At 45.0% G+C, this 17,159-nt stretch overlaps 1 protein-coding gene across 2 annotated transcripts in view; it reads left to right on the top strand.

The window, feature by feature from the left end:
- The window catches only part of PSD3 (pleckstrin and Sec7 domain containing 3), a 536,273-nt gene that overhangs the window by 255,901 nt on the left and 263,213 nt on the right, over nt 1-17,159 (top strand). For both annotated transcript variants that reach the window (XM_036011513.1, XM_028526436.2), the window contains 2 exons: nt 1,443-2,526; nt 5,149-5,544. In XM_036011513.1, coding sequence (XP_035867406.1) covers nt 1,443-2,526; nt 5,149-5,544 — 1,480 coding nt within the window. The remainder of the gene's footprint in view (nt 1-1,442; nt 2,527-5,148; nt 5,545-17,159) is intronic.

The raw sequence follows: 17,159 nt of genomic DNA, 5'->3' as shown, positions 1-17,159 counted from the left end.
ACAGTTTTGTGAGTATATTAAAAACCACCAAGTCTTTAAAAGGGAGGGAACGCATTAAAAGGAAGAGAGACCTTTAGTGTTTTTCACTGTCTTCCCTTTTTTGAAAATCAGAGTTTGAAAAGGTGCTTCCTCTTCAGATTCCAGCAGGCCATGTCTTCTTGGCTCTGTCTCACAAAAGTGTTTTCAATACTGCCTTCACAGAGAACTGTTTCTTGGATTCCATCAACACTTGATTCAAATTGAATTTTAAAGATCAATTTCAAATTATTTTAAAAATGGAGTATGAAACAGTATACACTCTCAGGTGTGTTGCTGTTCCTCACATTTTGCACGCTGCTGGGTAACGTGTGTCGCCTCCTGTTTCCGAGTTACCTCGTTCTCTGCAGGCCTTGGCATCAGGTCTTCCGTGTTGTTCCGATTATCTTACCAGGCATTCGTCAAATATTTCACTCAAAAGGAAGGGTGTAGTTCACAGTGCTTTAAAAACAATTCCCTTTTTCATAAGTTGTCAAAGTAAATGCCCTTTTTCATAAGTTGTCAAAGTAAATGCACTGCATTTCTAGTGTAGTAGGATTTTCTTGATACAAAGTAACCAAACCAAGTTCTGAAGGAAATTGGATACTAGGGTAATGTGACTCGAACTGTTAACCGTAAACCCCCGATTTAAATTTTTGCTCATGAGAATGTCTTTCCTGTTCTCATTAATTGCCATTTGAATAAGAAAATGTATATCTGATCCAATATATTAAATATATAAATTGTTGCTTTCACTGCTTCATATAATGGGATTCTGCATAAAATATGAAATAAAACATTCCAATTTTATGCATTGGGATCCTGGAAATTTTTCTCAACATATTTAAAGTTTCCTATTCCATTTTGACTTCACTATTTTTTTCAGGGATGTTCTGAAAGCTTTCCCTCCTCCCCCACAGAAATCAAACAGTGAAACGGGGAGGCTTCCTGCTAAAAAAATATTTACTGACTTTAAATAGCTCATGTCTTTTTTCTGAGTCTCCATCTCAGAGCTTTCACTGCACAGATTTTGTTGGCTGGACCGTAAGGCTATTGTTGTTATGCCCAATATAAATATTTTAGTTGCTGTCCCATGAATGGTATTTAGAAAGTGATATGGATCCTTATTTGAATCTCTTTCTGCATAGGCAGCAACTGAGTAGCCTGTGTGGGACTTTGTCAGAGGCCGGGTTGAATATGGCCTGTGTCATTAGATTGTCTCCTTCCCTCCCAGACCTGTGCGATGACACTTGTACAAGCTAAGTGAGAGCAACCACTGGCAATTTTCTAAGAAGTGGTGAGTGGAAGGAGACAGCAAAAGAACCAAATACAGACTATTGTGTGCCTAATATGTGTGGATATTTATTAATGCACATTGGAACCTGCTGTTCAAAGCAAGTCACATGTCCATTCTGTTCTGCTCGCAGGTGATCATGGAGGAAGCACTTTACTCCCACCAAATGTCACAAATGAATTTCCAGAATATGGGACCATGGAGGAAAGTGGAGAAGGCCTGAGAACCTCTCTCGAGTTTGATGCAGAGTCTCTGCCATGCTGCCCACAGGGGCAGGAGAGCGTCCAGCTTCTCGCTGGCCCCCACTCCGGTCTCAACAGTGTTACAGCAGGACCAAAAGGCGTTGGAGAGGCCCCCTCTCACAGCCACCTCACGGAGCAACGTTTACAGCCCATAGACTCTTTGATTTCAGCTCTGAAAGCTACTGAAGCCAGAATAGCTTCAGGAACGCTACAGGCTACAACGGTACTGGACAAAGATGCTGTTTCTAGTTTTCCAGTTCAGCGGCTGGAAAAAGAGTTGGGCACTGCCAGTCATCAAACACAGAGAGCCAGCAGCACACTATTCCCTGCTGGCCAAGAAAAACCACCTTATATACCTCTCTCAGCTGAAGTTACAGTGGAGGACCATTTTCATTTGAGCATCCAGAAGGATCTGACAGTGCTGTTAACTGCGGAGACTCAAGCGAATCCTGGGGGGAAAGGGGCTGTCCGTGTGCAGGAGCCAGCTCGTCCAGCAGCCTCCGCAGGGAGCCCAGCAGCGACCCACAACTCTGTGGGCAGTGTGGGTGTTTTGAGAGAGCGGAGGTCTGATCTGGGGAGAGAGCACCCGGTGGGATATGATCGACGCAGCTCCACAGGCCGCCCAGGCCGGGTCAAACATGTGGAATTTGAAGGGGTGGACATGCTGTGGACAGGAGGGGAAAAAAGAGAGACACGGCAACCTGTGGATTTGGAGACAAACTCTACCTCTCCTGAAAGCAAGGGGCTTTCCAAAGTGCCAAGCCACGCCATCTCCTCTGCTGGTTTGTATAATTCAGCTGGTGTCACTGAGAGTGTTGGGAGTGAAGCCTGGAGAGGTCCTTCAGGGAGGCCCGCCTCTAGGTCAGGGACATTTTCCCCTGTGCCTCTTGTTGAGAGTGGAGAGGATGAAGTCTTCCTACAGGAAAACAAAGAACACCTTGAGAAGAAGTCTGACCTGGAGAGAGACAAGGAGAGGTGAGCCCCCGCTGCTGTCTGTGACACCTGGGCCGTTTACTAGGAAACCGTTACCTTGCTCGCAGTAACAGCTCAACTCACAGTGTCCTGGGTCCTTTTTATCATAGAACAGAAGAGAAGTGACTGTGAGCTGGATTCGATCTAAGTGAGCCATTCAGGTGACCCTGTTACGGCACTGTCCATGAGCCGTAGGCCAGGGAAGCAGAGTGATGGAGAGACGGTGAACATGGAACTATGTGAATCTACCTCTGACGTTGTGCTGTATTTGACAGGTTTCGAGTTTTCCAGTATTAGGGTAACTACAACACCCCACAGTTATCTTTAATAATATGAAAAGATTTGGATTCTTGACATGTCCCGTAGTCATTACATCCTAACTTAGGCATGTTTTTCTGGTGCAACACCAGTGCCTGCATCCAGCCCACATACGTGTGTGAACTCAGGGTTTGGGCTGACTCAGTGTTTTAGGTTTAGAGAGGCAGTCCAGAGGTCAGAAGCAGACTGCATAGTTCTGTTGTCCTGCAGCATTCGCGTGGGAGTCCCTTCTCACGGGAACAGTATGTTTGGATTATGTCCCTGAGAAGTAAACTCAGCACCCCGTGATATTTCCTGGCCTTTCCGTTCATTTCTGACATCGCATCCACCTCAGCTCAGAGCCCGATGAGTGGAAGACGTGACCCGTCTCTTCGCTTCCTTGCTCAGAGTCTGACCGCACAGCACTCCTTTCAGCTGCCATTTGTTCTGTCGTTTCAGATTGGTGCACCTTTCCTTCCCTCTGTCTTCATGACACCACATTTCATGGTTTTATGGGAGAGCATCTGTGTCAAGGCTCAAGGGTTCCTTGTTTGTTGGGTTGGTATAAGGAGATGCCTTTTCCTCTTAAAATTAATTAATAACTCCACGGAGAGTGCCGCTCCTTTAGGATGGCTGTCAGGGCTCCTCCTCCCCACCCTCCCGCCCAGCCCCCCAACACATAAAATCTCCAGACTTCCCTCCAAAGCTGCCTGATGTGTGTGTGGCACATGGCTCAGTAATTATATCCCCACTGCAGTATGTACTTGTGCTATTGTGTAGACTATTAATTCATTTCTCCTTTCCTCCCTCCCTCCTTCCCTCCTTCTCTTCGTTTTCTTCCACCAGTATTCTCCTTCATTGTCTCCCGTGTCCTTGACGCTGCTGGATGCTGGGCATAAAGGGATGTTTAAAAAGGGATGTTCGTGTAGTTTACTGCTGCAGATGAACAGTGACCACAGAAATACATTAATAATTACAAGATCATAAACTGTGCTAGGTTCCGTGAAAGAAAAGGAGAGACATACTAGAAATAATCATTTGAATGCAGGAGAGGCTAATTCATCTGATGACTTGGGCAGGACCTTTCTCTGGAAATGACTGTTAGGTCGGGACTTGAGGAGTGACTCTGAGGTGGCCAGGCGGAGAATGGGCAGGAAGACTGCTCCAGGCAGAGGGAACAGCGTGCACTGAGGAGGGCTGCTGGGTTGCCTGGAGTTGTGTGAAGTTTGACGGGTTTGAAGATTGGACACTCCCCTAGTGTGACTGGAGCATCGGGAGCTGGGGAGAGTGGTGGGACGTCAGTGTGTGGGAGGAGCTTCATCACAGGAACTTCTCACTCCAGTCCAAGTGCAGTGAGAAGCCGTTAAGAGGTATAAACCCAGAATTGTGTTGGCACATGGCAGGCCGTCAGTAATTCAAAACCAAGCAAGACAGCTGTCTTGTTGAGGTGAATTCTGACAATACCTAAGAGGAATGTAGGTCACTTAAGAGGTATTTGTATTCCTATTTCTATTTTCTATTTGTAGGAATCTGAGGCTTAGAGAGGTTAAGTTGCCAAAGTGACGTAGCGAGTAGTGAGCACACCCAGAGTTTAACTCCAGGTTTTTGTAACTCTCGACCTCTTGTACTTAACTGAGCGTTTAAAATTTTGCTTAGTTATTGACTGTTCATATTTAATATTTGAAGAACGAACGTGCTTCATATTAGTTAATGCCCACCCCTGTGTACTCAGTTATAAATTGTTTCTGTGTTTTCACTATTTAGCTTAGCCTTGCAATAAACAAGTCTGTCAGATTTTATTTTCTTCTTCTTATTATTTATTTATTTATTTTAATTCTTTACTGCCTAATTTTGGACCTGAAATCTCTCTGCAATGCTGCCTTATTGTCAGCAGGGGGCAACCCTTGGATTCTAATGTAGTCATCTGCTGGAAGGTGTTCGGAGTTATTTAAATCAGAAAGTATTAATAGACTGATGAAAGCTTAGTGTATTTTTACTCCATTAAGTTTACACAATGTATTTATCTGCTTCTGTTAAAATTAAGCATGATGGTAGCTTTTAATACTTTGAATTTGGAGTTTAGTTGGCTAAAACGAGAATATCTTATTCAGATATTCATTGGACTGGATATATTCACATACACGGAAACTAGTTTGAAATGATATTAAGCTGTTCTGAGGGTAGTGAAGCACATGTATGCTGGGAGTTTTTTTTCCAGCCTGAGCATGGGTCTGTGTTATCTTCCTTCCCAAGTATATTAAGACATAAGCCCAGTGAATATTGAAGCCCACCTACTATTGAAATTCTTCACCCTTATTTCCCTCCCAGGATTCTTGAACAGGAGGAGTACCTTACAGGAGGAGAGGATGAGATCCTTGGCCCCGGGTACACAGAGGACTCCACGGATGTGTACAGCTCCCAGTTCGAAACCATCTTGGACAACACCTCCATGTACTACAGTGCGGAGTCCTTGGAGACATTGTACTCGGAGCCCGAGAGCTATTTCAGCTTTGAGATGCCCCTCACTCCGATGATACAGCAGCGCATTAAAGAAGGCACTCAGTTCCTGGAGAGGACAGCAGTGGGAGGACAGCAGGACCTCCTGAGCGTCTCAGCAGATGGCGGAATAGTGATGGGCTACTCTTGTGGGATCGCCAACGGGCTCAGTGATGCTGGGGACTCCAGCTACGCAAAAGGCGCCCCGGAGATTGCCTACTGGGGAAGGTACTAGTCCTCTTCTCATTGATTCTGTGCTGGTGGGCTTTGTAGCATTTCCTCTGGGAAATCTGAGTGTGGAATATATTTGAAAAGCATTTGGCCAGTTTCTATGCATATATGTGAATGATGTGAGTAAAACGTAGTGCGGGTTTTAGGGGCAGGCTGGGTACACATTAGTGGTTTGTCTGCCTATTTGGTGGTATTTCTTGGATGCCCATGTAGAAATTGGCCACATACCTAAACACATATCTGTGAGGGACGAGCAGGTGTTAGCTCGGATGGTGCAGCTTCGGTAGCAGTGGCATGGCGCTGTGAAAAGGAGGCTGACAGGCCTTGGTTTTCGTGCTGACACTGACATCGGTTGATGACATGGAGCAGGTGGTTTGATTGGGCCAGAGGTTCGTTAGTCATAAATTGAGGGTATGGATTAGATGGTGACCAGAGTTCCTCCCAGCCCTTCGCTCTGTCAGGTCCTGTTGGCAGGCAGCGTTCCTGTTCTGGCAGTAGCAGGGGAAGGACCTGATTATCTGGGAGCGTGATGGAGCTGATACCTTGGTCAAGACTATACATAGTTCTCTCTATTTTAGGGTTTGTCTGCCTGGGAGAAGAAGTGACAAATCCTGTAGGTTGTGTGCACCATACCTGTCATTTGGTGATTCCCTATCTGTGGATTACCCAGCATTCCTTTTCCTCTTGTTCATCACCCTTGGGCCATTCACCTGTTCTTTAACATCTCCATCAGTGGGCAGAGCCTGATAAACTTCCTCAAGATGTTATAAATTTAGTTTTGATACAGTTTTCCTTAATTACAGTGTGTCAGTGTATGTGGGTGGAGGTGGCGGGGAGGTTAAATGGGGAAAAACTATTTTAAAGCTGTATGAAAAAAAATCAGTGCTTGTTTTTAAAATGAGTATTCATAGTACAGTTTTCCAAGGAACCTCTTTTAATGAGCAGCTCATCCTGTACTAAGCATGTTCTATAACCAGTTTGCTTACAGGCTTGTAATGCATTGGATGAGCATATTCAAGACCGGCTGGGACATTATAACATTGTAGCGGAGTGTTTCCGCGTGAAGTGGGCTGTGGGTGTTGTCGTCTTGGGTCTCAGTGAAATGAGGAAAAGAACACAGATTTCAAAAGTATAACACCTTGGTCTGAATTACTTGGGCAAACCAATTATTCCCTTTGAAACCTGCTTTATTGATTTGCAAAATAGGGTTAATGATACCCAGTACGCTGTGCGACTGCAATTTAAAGAGTCAGAGTACAGCCCTGGCTGGTGTAGCTCAGTGGATTGAGCACAGGCTGTGAACCAAAGCATCGCAGGTTCGATTCCCAGTCAGGGCACATCCCTGGGTTGTAGGCCATGGCCCCCAGCAACCGCACATTGATGTTTCTCTCTCTCTCTCTCTTTCTCCCTCCCTTCCCTCTCTAAAAAAAATAATAAGTAAAATCTCTTTATTAAAAAAAAAAAAAGAGTTAGAGTACAGTACCCAGCAGAGTGCTCATACAAAGTAAGCTTGAGTAAATGTGTGAGTCAGAATGGGATGGCTGATAAGCCCCTATTCGGACTTCCTGTCTCCCTGACAGGGGTGTGCCCCTGAGAAGAGGGGGCTCCTGAAAGCAGGCATCCCAGAGAGGGGAGTGTTCCTGAGACGGGGGGTGTCTCTAAGGCAGGGTCCCAGACAGGGGGCAGGTCTGAGTGGAGGGTGCTGCTTCCCTCCTTTTTTTCCATCAGTATCTCCGGTAACTGTAAATTGTGGTAAAATGCTGTCCCACAGGTAATGCAGAAATTTTCATTAAAATTCCAGTACAACTTTCTGGGGAGCTGAGCCTTTTGGGCTGAGAGGCTGTGCTGCAGGAGCCACAGAGAGGGTAAGCAAATAAAGAGGAGATAAACATCACGGAGTAGGAACAGGAAGGAATTGGGTGAAAGGTTTATCAAATGTATGGTCTGCTCCCTTAGGGTAGAAAGTCGTTGTCACTGGGGCAGCCTGAGTGCCAGTCATTAGTAGGGCAGAGTTAGGCAGTTAAGAGAGAGTACTGGGGTAGGTTGTAGTATTTTAGCACCTAGGACCCAGACAGTGGTATGCCTCAGGCCTTCTTGAGATAAGGTTTCAGCTGCATTGTTGAACCCTGAGATCTTGCTCAATGATAGGACTGAATTTTAATACTGGATGAGAAGCATCGTAGAGACGAGCCAGCCGAACTTCTCACCCAGCTCTGGGCACTTTTCCCATGTGTATATGTGTCAGTTCAGGGTTTTTAGAAAAATAGGGCAGCCCTGGCTGGTGTGGCTCGGTGTGCTAAGTGCTAGCCTGTGAAGAAAGGTCACAGGTTCAATGCCCAGTCACGGCACAAATCTGGGTTGCAAGCCAGGTCCCTGGCTGGGGGGGCATGTGAGAGGCAACGGATTGATGTTTCTCTCTCACGTAGATGCTTCTCTCCCTCCCTTTCCTTCTCTCTAAAAAAATAAAATCTTTAAAAAGGGCAGTCTCAGTGATCCTAAGAACTTTTAAAGAAACTGGTATAACTTGCATGCATTTTCTTTCTTTTGTTTTCCACCCCCTCTGCCTCTTGGTGCTTTGGGGAAGTTGCCGCACCAGAGGAGCTGTAGGTTGAAGAGTTATGCCATTTTCCCACTTGAAGTGGGGCCTTTAGACAGCCTTGCTTTACAGTAATGAATCGGAGTCCCAGTTTGGTGCGATGGATTTACCTGCTGACAGATTCTGTGCCAGAATTCAAATCGCCTGACCCCTATACCAGGAACAGTCACTGTTCTAGGCCATCTGATCTCATGTATTGACTCTATCCCTTAATCTAGTTTCTCTCAATGCCACATGTCTGGAGAGCCAGAAGTCTGCGTTGGTGATTGTGGAGTTGCTTGTTGGTGGTAGTGGTGCATTTTCACCTTGAGAAAAAAATTTACCAAATCGTTAATAAACGTGTCTCCATACATTTTTAAAGGAATCAATGAGCAGGCTTTCAAAAATCTCTCCGGCATTAAAGCATTCCTCGGCAGAGGTGAGGACAAAGACCCAGGTACTGACCGAGCCCGGCAGGGGCGCCCACGCGAGAGCACCTAGTGCACCACAGCCGGCATGGCTGACTGGCCGCAGGCTCGCTGCCCGGGCTGAGGTGCTGGGGTTCAGGGAAGCAGTTCTCTTCAACTGTATTAATAAGTGAGGTATTTACACAAGGAAAACAATAAATAAAACAAGTACACATGCCTAGCATTCCATATCCATTCACCAGCCTTCCTGTTTTCTTGGAAGTGCACTGGCCCGGGGCAGGGGGGGAGGGGTCCTGACTGTTGGATAAAGTGAACTCTGAGGAAGATGAACTGCAAAGGGGGTGACATCTGTCCCCCAATAATGCTTCTGTCATTCTAACTGGACACGAACCACGAAAGTTAAGCCCATCCCTGTTGAGTCATTGATTTTAATGTTAGTTGACAGCCAGTAGATAATGTAAGATTACTTTCGGTAGTCTCTAAACACAGTTTTATATCATATGCCTCCAATAGGTTTGATTATTTAGTAAATACAGTGTGCTTAATTCTCATAATAAGCTGGGAGAAAGCAACTGTTAGTATTTTCACTTTCCAGAGAAGGAGGCTGAGGCACACAGCAGTTGAGTAACTTGCTCAAAGTCACAGAGGTAGTGAGTGACGTACCCAGGATTTGAGCCCAAGAAGTCAGGCTCCAGTGTAGTGTGGGTTTCAAAACAAAAATATGTTTGTTTGGCATTGCCTATATATGTATATGTTTTAAACCCTTTTCAGTTTCAATATGTACCTTTAGTTAGTTGTTGAAATTATTTCAATGACAGTGTTTGACCGATTTCTTTGGAATGCAGGGTGACACTGCTCTCCATGGCTGCTGCTTTAAAGGAGGGCGGAAGGGGTGGGGGAAGGTGATGAGGATGCTGCAGCTCTGAGCAAATCCAGCTCCCCCCCTCAGGAACGCCTTCCAGTCTTGGGGTTAGCCGTGCTTTGGTGGCTGGAGGGGGATTGTTCAACCATGTTACTGCCTCCCCTTAGGTCAGAGAAGGAGATAATATCAAGTATGTTGTAGTCTCGTATCAGGTTAGAAAGGACATTTTTAGAGAGTATGTATGTTCACTGTCTTTTAAAGGATTGTATATACCTTATCTTTGTGATACCAAATGGATCACTCTTTATAAGGTAAAAATGTCTTTTAACAGGCTGACAGTAGCTGGGGTGGGGAGGGGATAATGATGAAAAGAAGGGGAAGGGACTAGTCAAAGAACATTTATGAATGACTCAGGGACACGGATAACAGTGTGGGGATGGACTGTAGAAGCAGGGGGTAGGCTGGGCAGAGGAGGGCAAAGGGGAAAAATTGGGAAAACTGTAAGAGAATAACAATAAAAAAATCCTTTAAAAAAGTCTTTTAAAATCCTGGAGTAAATCTAGACAGGAAGAGTTAAATTCTCCCAGGTGCCCTGAGTGCTCTGAACACTGAGTGTTAACCTGGGAACCGCATGTCCGTCAGGAAGTAGCTCGCCCTGTGAATGTAACACAATATTTTAATGAAGGAGCAAAGGGTAGCATCCCCTCCCTTTGTGGTCCAGCTCCAGAGCACTCAGGCTAGTGGGTCAGCGGTGCTGTGTGAAGTCCAGTCACATGGCTCCAAAATTAGAAAGGATAATTAGAGACTTACAGTAATACATGTTCCAATGGGTTCCTTTGTGTCTGGGTGCTTCTCCCTCGCCGGCCCATCAGCTGATGACTGCAACTCCAATCAGTAAGTTCTGACCTGGAGATTGTAAGGCACAAATGTTGTCATTGTGGCCATGAACAGAGCTGAATATTGTCCATTTCTATTGAGCTTTAGGTTTAGACAGATAGAGGAAGAGAGTAGCAAATACAGTAATATGACAGGAGCTTCTCTTCTGATTCTCTTAAATATACAAAACTCCTTTTTCAAATTACCCTTTTAGTGTAATAGGTATATTTTGTGTCTCAGCTTCCTAGTTTTTCTTTCAGATATGGCTCAGGATACGGAGTACTCAGGATACCGAGTACAGCAGAGGAGGTGAATTACATCTCTGTGCAACTGATAAGCCTGAGAAGAGTGCTTCAGTGGACTTGAGTCGCTCTGAATTTGATAGTTGTGGTTTTGTGCCTTCCTCTTGTTTTCCCTCCTTCTCAGATGGAATGCTGGCATTTAGAAGTATCTTCTTTCTTCATCAGCTGGTCTCTCTCATCAGTGTCTTTCTGTCTAGGAAAAAAGTCACATGAAACAAGATTAATACAGAAATTTGTTGACATGTGATTTCAACATTTTTTTGACATCCCAATTGAAAACCTGCAGGCATTTTAATAGACTGTGTAAATATTAATATAATGTGATATTGGTTAAGCTGGTGACAGAGGAACAGATTTTGATCTTGAGAGATTGTCTTTAGAGGCAGATGGACCGTGGGGCTCTCAGATCTTTGGTCCTGAGGAGCAGGAGGCTCTCTGCCCTGTAGGTTCGTTACAGGGCTGCTGTGACTCTCCTCGTCTCTTTAGTCTTTTTCTTTTACTTTTTCAAACTTGTTCTGTAGAAAATAGGTTCTCATGTTTCCCTTTCTACCTTCCTGAAGCAGTTGTAATGGTGATTTTTTTTTTTTTTTTTTTTTTTGCCACAAAGGATTTCTTGCTCAGTGATGAGGGGTAGAGACTGTACTAGGTTTCAGATCCAGTCATATCTGGAGGTTTGCATCCTGCCTCAGGTACTTACTAGATGTGTGATCTTGAGTAAATTACACTTTGGGAACACTTCCCAGGGTAAATCCGAATGAGTAATGCCTATGTGGTGTAGGAGGGAGAAGCAGATGAGATTATAATCAAGTGGGAAAAAAATCAAGAAGGGAAGACCAAACGGCCTAACAAAGCTGGCACACATTAGGAGAGAAATAAGTGAGAATTAATAGTAATACCGACAGCAGTAGTACCTGAGAACTGTCACCATGCCACTCTGCTGTGGATTCAGGGTCTGTCCCAGCTTCTGAGATGACAGCACCATCCTCCAAACTCTAGGCTTATTTGGAACCCTGATTACCGGATTTTGATCTTGAAAAATTGCCATTAGAGAGCAGATGGACTGTGCGGTCGCAGCTTTTTGGCCCCCGAAATACCACTTTTTCCATAAGAGTACAGTGCACCGTGGCAGGGTGGCAAAAATAAGGAGTTTGGGTATCAGACAACAGGAGGTCAAGTCATCCTCGTTACTGGCTGCCTGATTTGGGGTAGCTTGTTTTACTTCAAGGCACCTCTTATTCCTTACTGGTAAAGTGGAGATTTACAGGGTTGTTTTTTTTTTTTTTTTAAGATTTTATTTATTTATTTTTAGAGAGTGGAGAGGGGAGGGAGAAAGAGAGAGAGGGGAAAGAACATCCACATATGAGAGAAACATCCATCAGCTGCCTCTCGCACACCCCTAACTGGGGGCCTGGCCCACCACCCAGGTGTGTGCTCTGACTGGGAATTGAACCAGGGACCTTTTGGTTCACTGTCTGATACTCAGTCCACTGAGCCACATCAGCCAGGACTCAACTTAAGTCATATTTTGTGGATATTCGTTTTAAACCTATCATGATTTTGCAATAGCCTGGATAATAAGAATATTAGAAAACAGATAAGAAAAACCCTGGTAAAGATGAAAAACCATAAGGATTTGGTGGATGCTTAAATACAGGGCATGCGGGCTGAGTCAAAAGGATTGAGAGATTTCAAGTGTGGATGACATGAAGTCAAGCAGAGATCAGTAGGAGTCAGGGAGAGCAGCCGGGTTTGTAGGAGAGTACCCACCAGTGGGGGCAGTTGAAGCAGTTGAACTGGAGGAGAGCAAGGGTCCTTCATGTGCACCCACAAGTCGGAGTGTGGGATTGAAGGTCAGCTGGAGAGCCTTGAAGTCCGCATTTAGAGGTGAGGCTTGCAGCTGTGGGCGTGCTCGGGCTCGTGGGACGTTAGGAGTGGCTGAGGCCCCAGGGGAGCACTGCAGGAAGGCTTGAATGCTGCTTGCGTGTCTTTCCGATTGCATCCTTGCAGAAAATGTGTTGTCTAAGGTGAGTTTCCTGGTACCTCTTCTGGGCTTGCCACCCTTGTCTAGTGCTGGCGTGGCTGCCAGGGAGTGCAGCGTGGAAGCCATGTGCTCTGGTCATTGGTGTTCTTTGGGTTCCTTTCAGGTGGTCCTGGCCTTGGCTCTGGTGTTTTGGGCTCTCCCTGTTTGTTGGATGCCTCTCCTATAAATTGGGGATGACTTCAGGAAGGGGCCCTCGATTGGAAATGGGGTTTCCCAGAAACATTCTAATTCTGTAGTTTAAACCTTAAAACAACAAACATGTTAGTGCCCTAGATAGTGGGAGGTATTGGTGTGAAGAATGCTATGGATTGCTGGTTAAGTGGGTGATCTTTTATCATGGAATGAACTCAAAGACCCCAAATGGTAAAGGACTTTGGTGCTGTGTTATTACAAGGGGAATCATCGCTCTAAATAAAAATTGGATTTGCAGTTTTAACTAGTTAGGATGATACAGCGACATTTTTATTCATATATCAGCGCAGTATTTCTCTTTTAAAGGAAGCGGTAACCTTTTCTCTCAGCAACAGAGGTTATTTAACACAAGATTTGCAATACTGGATGAGGAAGTTGTCCACGGATCCACAGTTTGCAGCCCTGACCGGTGTGCCGGTTGGCTGGGCGTCGTCCTGCGGAGTGAAAGGTGGCCGGTTCAATTCCCAGTCCTAGGTCACTCTGCCTTTGTTCAGTTTTTGGTGAATCGCCTCTCTAAACCTCAATGTCTTTGTCTGGGAAAAGGGATAGTAATTTATACCATTTGATGATTACTCAATAAATGTTGGCTGTTATTATCAGGAATAGCACCACCTGAAATACTCAAAACTTTTTCAGAGTCACCTGGTATGAATGGTTTGTAGTCAGATTGACTTAGGATGTTGTGTATCTGTAATAACAGTCCGAAGGGCCTTGGGTTACTTGAAGGTGAGGAGATTTAACGATTGTTCATTTTATTGTGTTTATAATTACTCTATTTAGCAGCTCCTCAACACAAGGAAGCTGGCATTTCCTAGTCAAGAGTAGTAATATAGAGCCTTTAGTATAGAGAAAATAAGAGGTATTGAGTAATTATTATCATGAAACAAAGTCATAAAAGTTTATTATTCACACTCAGCATTCATTTAACCACTATTTTTGGATCCTTCATATAATACTATACTTAGTCAGGTATGGGCCTGTTCTATTTGGCAGTGAACTTCCCAAGTCTTTAGTCTTGAGACTCAGAGATCCTATGACGGTCCAGCACATGCTGGACACTCAGATTTTGTTGGATGAAGAACTTAATTAACACTGTGCTATACTAGGTACTAGGTATCTCCCAGAGAGGAGGCAGGTAACATCCCAAATAGCTGTCCCAAATAGCTCCAGTGCTGGAGGGCCCAGAGAGCCAGACGGCAAGGCTCCCAGACTGGGGCTGCTCAGTGTGCAGTGCCCCAGGCCCTCCTGGAAGGCCTGTTTGTCTGCATTGGGCCTTGAAGGATGACGGGGCATGTGTAAAGGGCGGTGGGGGGAGTGGGGCAGGGTGACTTTCCAAATGGAGCCAAACTGAGGCAGAAGTATTCACAGCTGCTTGGATGTGGGGCCCTGAGAGTTGGGAGTTGAGGGGATTACTAACCTCTTTGCCTGCTGTTCTGTTAGTCTGCTGGACCGAACACGTGCAGCTATTCTCAGAAAGGTAGCCATTGTGCAGTTGACATTTTACAACTCCCGAAACATTTCAGGCATGCCAAAAGTGTAGAAAATAACCAAGACCTGTGCTCTCACCTACCAGTGTCAGAAAGAAAGCCCTGTGGGTGAATTGCAGACTCCTGTGGATGCCTCCCTGGTCCGGTTCCTCTCTCTCTTTTTCTAAAGGTACCTGCTGCCTGTGAGTGTTTGCTCTTCCTCCACAGATGTGCATCCGTAAATAACACACAGTATTCTTCCACATATTTTTGAACTTCATGTAAATGCTACCCTCTCATTTCCTTTTGTAACTTGGTTGTTTTTTGCTCAACATTTTAAACCTATTCTTACTGCTTCATAAAGCCTAAAGTTATAAATTTATTTGCTGTGTAGACTTCATTACATGAACATATACTATAACTTTCCTGTTACGAACGTTTTGACTGTCTTGTATTTTTGTTATCTCAAACGGCATGCCAGTGAATATTCTAATTCATGGCCTTTTGTGCACATGGGGGAGTTTCTCTAGGCTGGGTATGTATTTAGAAATAAATTGCTGAACTGTAAGTTATAATCATTTTCTGGGTGAACCAAGGCATTGTTGAAAGGGCATATTACATTTTCTGTGAGAGTATGTAATTTTATCTACTTCTGTCTATAAAATAATTTTGAGTTATTTTTCCTCCTGATCCTTATAATTCCCCTATCCCAACAAAATTAGCAGGAACCCAAAGAAAAAGCCTGGGAAAGAAAAACGGAGCGAACCCAGTCTCCTTTCCTTGTAGGGGCATTGGTGCGGACTCTGCTATCCATTAGTTAGGTCTGGTGGCGGTCCCGCCGAGCTGGTCGTCCCACTCCCGGAGCTCCCAGATCCTCCCCCAGGGCGGCAGCTGTTGCTTGCGTCTGACAGCTGTGCCTTGCCGTCCACTTCTGGCTGTGTGAAGCAGGACTCAAACAGCAGGACACGTGCATATTTTCACCCCAACCACAGCAGAGAAACAGGCGCAAAACGAGAAATGGAGGTTGAACAAATCACATACGATTAAGTGTGAATTTAACACAGCTGAGTTTCCTGTAACTTCAATGAATTAGATCCGTTTTGTTGCCTGTCTCAACCATTCCTTTAGGGCCAGGAATGTGTGTGCTGTACGAAATGACAGTCTTTAAAAATAGCACTTCAGAAACTTCAGTGCTATAAGAGGAAAACAATGCTGGATTTACTTTTTTTTTTTTTTAATAGTGTTGGACAAACTTCACTTTCTCCCATAAGCTGAAACGGCTCTAAATAAACTCAGGCAGTCAGGCAGTCCTTCCTTCTCTCTGTTCTCAGCTTGCTGCCTGGCTCCTAAGGAGTTAAGCTCAGGTCTGTGAGGTCATGTGTGACTTCACTGGATCTGGACTTTTGAAGCAGATCTCTTGGAGGGAAGCTGCCTGTTGTGTGAGAGGGGAGCCTGCGCAGAGGGGGAAGTGCTTCAGCTTTTCTCAAGTTCTCATCCCTCAGCCCCTGGAGGGACATAGTGGCATTCTGGGAGCATGTCACCGCAGAGTCGGTGTGTGGCCATGTGCGTGCACCGCAGAAGCGGCCGTGGAAGTCCACTGAGCGCGTCCTTGCAGAAGACGCAGGTTTGCTGAACGGATGGCCCAGGAGAATGCTCCTTGTGTCCGGGACAAAATTGTGGGCAGACTGGGTAACTGGAATCCAGTTTCTTTTCTTTGTTTGGTCCTAGGCAGTGCTGGTTTACATGTGCTGGTAGTTACAGAAAATGCCTTGGATTCGAAGCTGTTTTCTTTCCAATGAAAATCATTGTAAGCAAGTCTTAGAAAGTTAGGAGAAAGATTGTTCATACAGATTGCTTTCTAAATAAGAGTGACAAAAGTGAAAAGGGTGTACTTGTTACAGGGTTTCTGATGTCTGGTCCAGATGAGATTTTCCCCTTTTTAGATGTGTGCTGTCTTTGAGGTGGTCAGACGCAGCTCGGTGCTTGCTCCTCGACTGCGGGGAGCTTTCAGCTGCCTTTTGTGGAACTTCATTCAGGCGTTGGAAGGTCACCAACTTGAGCTTGGTCATTCAGTGGGGTCCGTTCTGACTACAGCACAAGGCTGTCATTCTTATTCTGGCGTGCCACTGCTCTAAAGGGACTGTGCTGTTGGGGTAGAAACATGATTTGTCTTAGAATTCGGCATTTGGTTTGAAACTTCAAAGGCTAGCCAGTCATCTAAAGAAAAATGTCATGGTATTTTTGTTTTCTCTCCCCTGGAGCTGAGGGAACTTCAGATCCACAGTTCATCTCCGGGAAGGTCTCTGTTTTCGTGGTCAGCAGGTACAGGCAAGTGGAGGGCAGTGGCTGGGTCAGTGATGGTAAAGAAGGGAGCGCCAACCCAGTGCATTGACATTACGTCCCTTCTTGAGATGCTTGGGGTTAAAGGTGAACACCCAAGAGCCTGAGAGAACCCCAGTGCCAGACTATCCAGGGTAGTCAGCTGATTATAACAGGTGTGTTTGTGAGCATGGATTGGTTAACTTGGTATTTCTTGCCTTGATTACAGGTTTTAAGTTGATAATTTTAAGTTCACATTTCCATTTGTCTTACATAGCCCATCAGTGTAAAATGTTCACCTCTTTCCATTTGGACATTTTGTTTCATAACTTTAATAATAAAGGACAAAGAAAGTGCTTAAGGGAAAAAAGGACCAAAGACATGTTTTGTGAGAGGCATAAAGCATGGTGGACTTCCTTCAGGTTGTAGGCTCATTGGTTTAAGTGTTACCTCTACTTCTCACAGTTTGACCTCTAGTAAGTTATTTAATTACACTTGATTGGCTTCTTCATGTGTAAAGTAGAGATGCTAATATGACAGGTGTGTGGTGT

Source organism: Phyllostomus discolor, chromosome 11, assembly GCF_004126475.2.
Source record: "Phyllostomus discolor isolate MPI-MPIP mPhyDis1 chromosome 11, mPhyDis1.pri.v3, whole genome shotgun sequence".
Classification (NCBI taxonomy): domain Eukaryota; kingdom Metazoa; phylum Chordata; class Mammalia; order Chiroptera; family Phyllostomidae; genus Phyllostomus; species Phyllostomus discolor.
The sequence above is the reverse complement of the archived record's forward strand: the minus strand, read 5'-3'. Positions and strand labels throughout refer to the sequence as shown.